Source organism: Halyomorpha halys, unplaced genomic scaffold (assembly GCF_000696795.3).
Source record: "Halyomorpha halys isolate HHAL.00 unplaced genomic scaffold, Hhal_1.1 Scaffold678.1, whole genome shotgun sequence".
NCBI classification, from domain to species: Eukaryota; Metazoa; Arthropoda; class Insecta; order Hemiptera; family Pentatomidae; genus Halyomorpha; species Halyomorpha halys.
This window is the reverse complement of record NW_027112940.1, coordinates 49,453-58,455: the sequence shown is the minus strand read 5'-3', so window position 1 is coordinate 58,455 and position 9,003 is coordinate 49,453. Positions and strand designations below refer to the sequence as shown.

Genomic DNA, 9,003 nt, shown 5'->3' with positions numbered 1-9,003 from the left:
TTTTTATTTATTCAGTGCGGATACAATATTTTTAAAATCAGTAATTTACCTGATCATAGTACAGCGTGATTGGTGCAATATAATTAGACATGAATATCCAAGAACGGCGCATGGGATTGATGTTATTTCTGACACGATTTGATAGAAATCCTAGGAAAAAATGGCAGGTATTGCCTCTATGTAAGGGCAGTTATGTTGTGTGGGGTCCGAATTAACGGCGAAGGTCGGTCAGGTTTGAGAGGGGCCCGGCGAGCAGGTGTCGCCATGGGAACCAAAACACGTAACCGAGATTTCCCATCAGTGATTTATCAGAAAAAAAGTGGGAGGGGGCCCGTGGGAACAGTGAGGGATGAATGAAACAGGTGTAGAGGGACAGGGAGCCGCCTCATTGGTCGGCGCTCCGAGTGGTGGGGGAAACCCTATAAGATACCAGCGTCGGAAGTGGGGGACCATTCTGCCTTCAGCTCTCGTTGCTTACAGTGTTCGTTCATCTATCACTATGAAAGTGGCTAACGTTTGTGGTTCGTCAGGAGTGTCCGGTGGCCGTGTCGCTAGGCCGCGGCGTGATATTGAGAACGAGGAAGTTCAGATGTATCTCTCCAAGCTCAAGGAGTTGGTTCCCTTCATGCCAAAGAACAGAAAACTCACCAAGTTAGAAGTGATCCAGTATGTGATTGACTACATCTGTGATCTTCAAGAGGCCCTGGAGACTACTCCCGTTGTTCAGATTTCCACCAGGTCGCCGAACAGGCAACCTCTGGGAGTCCTTGCCCCAAACACCATTGTACCTCCGACCTCTTGCTCCACGCAGGAAGCCTCAACCGTAAGTTGAATTTTCTATGTATTGATATATCAAAATAGTCATAACAAATTTCGGTTAGGCATTCACATTTCTCTAACAACCAAGTCATAACCTCTAGATTATTGAAATGATCTTTAGATTTTCAACCTCTAACTTTACTCATTTCACGGCTGTATTTCAGTTGCCATAATCGTTAACCTCCTGCTAAACTTGAAATTTTAATAAATTGTAAAATACATGATGTAATTCGTAAATTTCGGCTTAGAACATCATAAATTTAACTTTTAATGAATATTGTATCATTAACTCAGCCTATCAAAAGTATTACCGCTTTAGCTGATTAACATGCAAAGGATTGATATTTCCAAAATGCAGACGACCTTAGCCCCGAGAGACCGAGGCCGTTTTGACATTTGTTTCAAGGCACAGCTGTTAGCGTTGAATATCTTTGGCTCCAAAAAAAATAGTGCTTTTTGTATCTCGATTAACCTTCACCACTTTTGCAGTTTTATTTGTTTATTATTATTTGCTCATTTTTACTTTTTGGAGTGGATTGAACCGCCTTTTATTTTGATCAGTTTGAATAAGTTACTTTTCATAAAATCGGTCCCGGTCAGTGTAGACTTGTTATACTCTCGGTCCTGCAAGGCGTGCAAAATATTGTACCGTTAGTTGGAAATTAGAAAGTTTCCCCAGTTAGACTTTCACCTGTTGGGAAACTCGGGGAAAACGATTTCCCAAGCCTTAAACCGCGAGGATTACCACACTGCGGCTAAGGACTGTGGCAACTGAAATAGCTTTTGAAATAGTTACTCACCCCAGTGTTATTTGTTTTCTTTCACGTTTGGCAATACTTTAGTTAATAGTATTTTATAATATATTTTTGTACATGTTTATATTGGAAGACAGTCGAATTATATGTTCCGTTTTTTCTTTCAGACTCCTGTACACTTACTAGAAAAAGTGACAACGCCATCAGACATCAGGCCTGTGTCAGTCTGAGGATTGGTTCGAAATCTAAGAAGATTCCTGTAAATTACTTCGTCAGATCTCTTCGTGTCGGATTTGGAGGAGCACGTCGACATTCCAGCTGATAATCTCCTTAAAATCGATCGTCGTTTTTATATGTGTATATTCAGAATTTATTGTCTGTGATGTTATGTAGATTTATATATATTTCTTTTCGTTTTGTTTTTATTTTTTAATTTCTTCAAATTTTTTTTTGTTTCGTTTCCGCGATTTAAGGTCAAACAAATGATGACTTTTTAAAAAGTATATATATATTGTACAAAGCACTTAAATATGTATAAATGTCTATAGGTATATATAAATATATATTTGTAAATTATATATTGACCATATAATATATAATATTATTTTTTAGTTATTTTATCTATTGTCAAGCTTACCATTGATTGAAAGACATTTTTTTTTATGTTAAATTTTGTTAATGTACATAGATACATTGGTATTTCATTAATTATTGTTTGAAAAAGTTACTAAATCAAAAGATGAAAAGAGAAAAGAACTGGTACTTGCACCTTTCTGATAAATAAAACTGTAATGCTTGCAAATCAAATCTTGTTTCTTTATTTAGAAAACTTACATCCTCATTTCAACATATGAACACTTAAACAATTTACATTTATCAACCAATCATAAAGTTAAGTATGGGAGTTCTGTATGCTTTAAATAATATAGTACCTGCATACAGAGCTATTTTAAAGTTTATGTTATTGTTACACTAGAATGAAAAATGACTTGTTGCAGTTGCTTTCAAACTAAATGAAAATTCAACCCCACTACACACTGCATATTTCATATGTATCAATTACAAAGAATATACAAAATTTTAATTAACATTTAAAATGAATAATACTCTTATATATGTACCTCAAAGGTAAATGGCACCACTAGACACTACATGGATTGACCACAAATTTTATTAAAAGCAGTTTAAACAGATGTTTCCCATTCATTAAAAATCTTCTAAATTCAGAAGCATGTAACTCCCCCTACAATTAAGGAAGGAAACACTCGCTTTAGTGTAAAGCAAAGACAATTAGCAAGAAATGGACAGTGCCCAATGTTGCCAAAGGTAAAGACAAATTAAGTGTGAAAGTAACAATACTATAAGTAAAGTTACTTGAAATGAATCTGATGAGGATTTGACTCTACATATAGACCAAACATAAACAAGGCCATTTTATAAACAAGATATTTGTTTATACATTTGAATACAATAATAATTAGGTAAACTAACTTGAAAAAATAATAATAAAAACTTTATTCAATTCTTGATGACATAGTATTTCAAAACATAATGATGACATTTTATTTTCATACATGTATAATTAAGACATTTCTTTAAACTTTTTCACTTCAAAATTCAGCATTTGCTACAATTAAGAGTAATACATTTTTTAAAAAAAATGCTTCTAACGACACTGCATTAAAAAATAAAAGTAAATAATTTGAATCTGAATAAAAATTTCATCTTATCTTGAACTAATGCTAATTTAGTTTACATTAATTTAACAAATTTCCAAGCAATATTTTATTATTAAGTAGAAAATATTGCTTTATTAGTCCTACTTTAGTTCTTAACTATTTATAACTTTTTTTCTATTATCACTTAAACTACGAAATTTAAGTTCATATTTTCAAAATAAGTTTTATATTGACTATTTCAGATAGAGGAACTATTGTATGACTACCTACACTAATTATTAGACGTTTAATTAATTTTTAGTTAGAGAGCCAAGCCTAATTAAATTATTATTATATTTTAAACGTAAAAAAAGGATTTTTTTTATCACTGGAAATTAAAATTAATTATTATGTCACTATTGTTTTTCTTTAGAATTCCATTAAACTGAAACTTTTGATATTAGCACGTACACTCTGAATCGTATTTAACTATATTTTCCTCCTCATGTTTTTATCTCGTCGTGACTAATTTTGTTTTATTTAGTGGTGATATATTTTTAGCCTTGCTTACTTCCTGCAACTCGTCAGAATCCTTCTCATATGAACAAGTGTTCAAAAGAGTGTTATGTGTCTCTAGTTTTGGAAAGTAAATATATCTTTATATATGGATATAAATAATATATAAATCTGTAGGTATATTATAAAAATACCATTTCATATCATATAGGACTATGAAAATGACACTACATCACATATCCCTATGTCCTATGTTTATGAGTGTACTTATTGTTTTGTTTTTTTAAACTATGTAACTACCATCACCATTGTTCTAGGAGACACCTATTCATCTATATTATAGGATAAAGTAAATAAAGTTGAATACAAATTTTTAATAATACTAAATGTCTGAAAAATGGACATAGTGTGAGTTCCAGTTATTTACCATTTTGAAATATTTGTATAGAAGTTACATTCTATTTAATTAAATAAATCGTATTCCTAAGTTAAAAATTGTGTTAAATTTTTCTTTTATGAATTTTATTGATTTGATTGATCCACTCGCTGAATTTGTCAGCTTCACCAGTTGCAATATGTTTCTTTCATTCATTCATTGAAAACAAATACTATCAAAATGGGCTAATTTGCATCGGATTATGGAATATTTTTTTACATCCTGAATTTCTAACCTAATTACAAGAATTAGAAAATTCTGAAATTTATTGATGTGGTTCCTTAGAGTATAACTTAAAGAAAAAGCCGCTGGCCAATACTGCGCTAATATAGACCTATTTTATGTTACTTTTTATTATTTTAATGATGATTAATTATTTTAATGAAGAAGTATAAAAAAGTGTATGGGTACGTAAGGAGACTTTACACAACTTTGTAAAATTCATTTCAGACAAATGGATATCAATTGTAAGTGCAGCTTGAAGCTTTAATTGTCTAATAAATTATCCACTAAAAATATATAAATGTAAAAAGAATATAAAAAAAAAAAAATTTTTTTGTTGAAATTTTTATGAAAAATACTAATTTTTTTTTTCAACTTCATACCTATTTTTTCTTGAAACGTGGAGTAAAATAATAATAAAAATAGTAATTCTGGACAAAAATAAATCTAAATTATGTACACATTTTTAACACTAGATTTTATTTAACAGGAAATTACTATTCCTTTGTAAGGATGTTGACAATTTAAAAAAATCAGAGAATAAAAAATAATTAGAACTAGAAATGAGGATTAATGTATGCTAGAGTAAAGTTTCACCAATTTCTGATACCATTTTGTCCGCAATCACATTTTCGGAAATGAGATTTGAGATAGAAATTAGTAATCAAAACTGATACTAGCTTCTTGATTACAGGAATAGCTTGTACAACTTCATGTATAATTAATTATAAAGTTGTACAAATTATTTCTTACCTCTATACTTCGAGAAGAAGCAATCTAGCGTTGAAAGTTTGAGGTTTGTTATATAATAGAGAATAACAAGAGGAGAATTAAAGATAATAGAAAACTTACGATTATTTTTCATCTGAATTTCGTTGTCAGAATTAGAAAAAAACTTTCTCTTCTAGCTTTATCTTTCGCTGCTACACTTTGTAACGCGAAACATGTTATCATACTGAAGCAATGTTTCCCCTTAAGGGTCAAAGTAATCCTCTTCAATGATATCGTCAGTTACAGTTTAACGTGTTGATTTGTTGCAATAAATATTAATCATATCAATAATCACTACTACTAAAGGAATCGATGTCTTCAATTTCGACCGAAACAAAGAGTTCGATGAGGTCTGTAGAAGTTTTGAAAAGCAATATTTAGTGTTCCATTTCAGTCAAAAATAATTTCCCTTTGATTTTAGAAGTGAACATCTTCGAACGAAGAACTATTAAGTTTTAAATTTCAGTATGAAAATAAAAGTGGATCTCTCCACTAGGCTCCTCAGTAATGGTAATTGGTTAGAAAAAGGCTTTTAAGACTTAAATTGATTTACGAGTTTTAGCGGGCCTTTTGTTAAGTGTGATTTAAAAACGTGTTTAAGTGACCCCTCATTCCCCCAAACTAGCGAACCGTTTACAATGGGACATTGGGGTGTGCAACTCCTAGTTCAAAGCAAACAAAGAGTTTCGAAAAAAAATTCTTAAGGGTGTAGGTGGAAGATTTTGTCTCACAAAAAAAAATCTGTTCCATAACGATAATATCAGTAAATTAAAATACATTTTTAATGAGGTGTAGATAGTTGACCGTAGATTAATGATTGGAGAAGTTTGTCGGGGAGTGCGGTCAGCAAAGAACAACATAAATAAACAAAACCATATTCATTTCTTTTATGCCGACGTTTCGACCTGAGTTTCAGGTCTTCATCAGGGCTATAGAACAAAAGAGATAACAACAACATTTAGAGCAACATACAATTGAAAAGGAATAGTATACAAATAAATTTAGAATTATACAAAATATTGAATTAAATCATAAATGATAAAAGATTGATAACTGATAATTGATTAGTACAAAATTTTAATTGATTGATAATCGCATAGTTATTTATTTTATGCCGACGATTATCAATCAATTAAAATTTTGTACTATTCAATTATCAGTTATCAATCTTTTATCATTTATGATTTAATTCAATATTTTGTATAATTCTAAATTTATTTGTATACCATTCCTTTTCAATTGTATGTTGTTGTTATCTCTTTTGTTCTATAGCCCTGATGAAGATCTGAACCCAGGTCGAAACGTCGGCATAAAATAAATAAATATGGTTTTGTTTATTTATGTTGTTCTTTGCTGACCGCACCCCCCGACAAACTTCTCCAATCATTAAAATACATTTTAATTACCATCTATACCTCCAATCTTAATAGTCCAGGAGACAATGCAAATAACCGTTATGCTGTTTCATTTCATTTGAAACATCTGTGTTCTGGAAATAAAGTCAATAATAACCTGCCAAAATAAAAAATTGTGTTCAGGAAAAGTTTTGAAAAAATTACTATTATTTTAAAAATCAGAAATTACGATTTATTTTTCGTTGGAAATATTCAATTTTTAGCTGGACTATATAACAGGGACAGTATATGTCCTTCAAAATTAAATATTGAGCTATTTCAGTTAAACACCACCAAAAGTTCATATTATGCTAGAAAAAACTAATAGTTATCCTCGAGGGAGTAGCATTTTCTAAAATATTTACCAAAATGTTGATTTTTGGGTATAAAAACGTCGTTTTTTCGCATAGAGCAAAGGATATAAAAAAACCTAATATTTGAAAAACAATTTCTTCGAAATTATTGAACGTAAAGAGTTCTATTATGACAATAATTTTAGTAAATTTACCTCCTAATTGTTTATATATATTTTTCCTGCAGTTGGTAGTATTAAAGAAATTCAGCACTGAATGCAAATTAAAAAAAAAATGTTAGGTTTTTTTTTCTACAATAAAATAAACTTTCGTTGTGTGGCGTAAAATAATTCAATGCTTACATTTCAAGGATATTTACCTTAATTCTGGTATAGTCAAAGTAAAAATTGAATTATTTTCTGATTAAAAATTGTCTGCATTTCCTGTAAAAAAATAAAATTGTCAATTAATCATTTAATTATCAAAAATTGGCCTCCATGTTTAATTTAAGCGCCTCAGAGCTGGTTGAGATATTTTTCTTTAGATCTTTTATGAACATAATTGTTTTAAATAATCTTTCAAATAAGCAACTTTTTTCAATGAATTTGGTTTCCTTTTGGAATTGTAAAACCGAAACTCTTTAATTGATTGACTTTTTATATATTTTCTGTAACAACTAAATTCGAAGAATATAGTTTACCCTATGAAATAGATTGTGATAGTCCGGGTGGCAGTCAATAAAGGTATCAAAATAGTAAAAGAAAACTATTTATTGTTAACCAACGTTTCAACCCACTTTGCAGGGCTTTGTCAGGGATAAATGAAAACAAGATACAAACGTTGTAAGAATTGAGAGAAAATTAAAATAAATATACAGAGAAAATATGTAAAAAATACAATGTAACAAATAAAGTACCGCCTTGTTTCTACTAAACATATATTTCATTTTATTCTTGTTTATCACCCAAAGAGATCAACATTATTTTAAATTTTTGGTTACTTATTAATGTTGAATAATTGTTTTACACTTGGTGTTTATTCAACATATATATGGAAATGAAGCTGTACTTTGTGACACCATACCTCTCATACAGGCTATAATTGTTCATAAGACGTCTTGGTTGTTCAATTTAAAATTAACTTTAATTTAATAACACTTATCGCTCGTTATCTTATCACGTCCTCATAAAAAAATTCACAAGTGCATGTGTACCAAGCGTACTCAGTCTTCTTTGATTCCTGATTCGAGACAACGAGCAACAAATAGTGAGAGGAGATAGGTTCGTGTTATTATTGTCTATTGGTTATTTAAATTTATCTTAAAAGGAGAAATGTAAGCGAAATAAATAAAATTGAACTGTCTTGACTGCTAAAGAGTCTGCCTAATGGAGGAGGTACTCCGACGGCCTCCCACTCGGCATTTACCGCCGTCATAAAGTTCCTAAACCGAAACCACTTTTGGAAAAGTAAGTGGAAGCACTATTTGTTCCTTTTTGTAGGGAACAGAGAGCTGTCCCACCGACCGTCAGAGCTCCTCAGATCGGCCCACAGTTCCTGATAGCCCCCGATGACATCCTATCGAAAGGAGACGATCTGGCCAAATAGAGACCTCTGTGGGCAGACATTACCGTAATTATTTGGAGACATCCCACAGCAGCTATAGGTTGAGGCCACGCACATGGTCCTTATTCCAGTTTTAAACATTGGCAGAATTTGCTCCTTTTCTTTTTTTCTTTTTTTTGAAAAAAAAAAAAAAAAAAAAAAGAGGGAATAACCTATAAATTAATTATAAACAACTTTATTTTGGTTGTTTGTTTTATTATTGAGATCCATTTTTTATTATTAAATTCCAATCACAAAGACTAAGGAAAAAAACATTCAACCATATTAAGCACATCTTTTCTAATATAAAATTACATAGCGAAGAGGGAAACACTATTCAAAAAACAATTCCGCCCATCTCCATGGGGTTGCTATAATGACCCTACTAAAATTAGTTGGGACAATTGCTTATTATTTTTATGTTACATAGACATAGACATTAAATATTAAAATACATAATAGTAGTACATTAGTTTTTTTTCTTATTGTTTTAGTTTTTAGTATTTTTCATTTCCTATATTTTCATTATTTATTTTT

General features: G+C 30.6%; 1 protein-coding gene and 1 long non-coding RNA gene across 2 annotated transcripts in view; both read left to right on the top strand.

Moving 5' to 3' along the window:
- The first annotated feature begins 334 nt into the window (after nucleotides 1–334).
- emc (Basic helix-loop-helix domain-containing extra-macrochaetae) lies at nucleotides 335–1,939 on the top strand. The gene is made up of 2 exons (XM_014427902.3): nucleotides 335–823; nucleotides 1,742–1,939. Exons 1-2 carry the CDS (start codon nucleotides 350–352, stop codon nucleotides 1,802–1,804), a joined length of 537 nt encoding a protein of 178 aa, XP_014283388.2. The 5' UTR covers nucleotides 335–349; the 3' UTR covers nucleotides 1,805–1,939.
- A 6,141-nt stretch (nucleotides 1,940–8,080) lies between these two features.
- Nucleotides 8,081–9,003, top strand: part of LOC136796555 (uncharacterized) — a 3,063-nt gene continuing 2,140 nt past the window's right edge. The window contains exon 1 of the long non-coding RNA XR_010844278.1: nucleotides 8,081–8,144. This is a non-coding gene — a long non-coding RNA (uncharacterized lncRNA). The remainder of the gene's footprint in view (nucleotides 8,145–9,003) is intronic.

Excerpts from the sequence above, each read along its gene's own strand:
- emc (XM_014427902.3), top strand. The coding sequence starts at position 350 with ATGAATGAAACAGGTGTAGAGGGACAGGGAGCCGCCTCATTGGTCGGC. Across the intron at positions 824-1,741 it reads CCACGCAGGAAGCCTCAACC|ACTCCTGTACACTTACTAGA; the intron begins GTAAGTTGAATT and ends TTTTTCTTTCAG.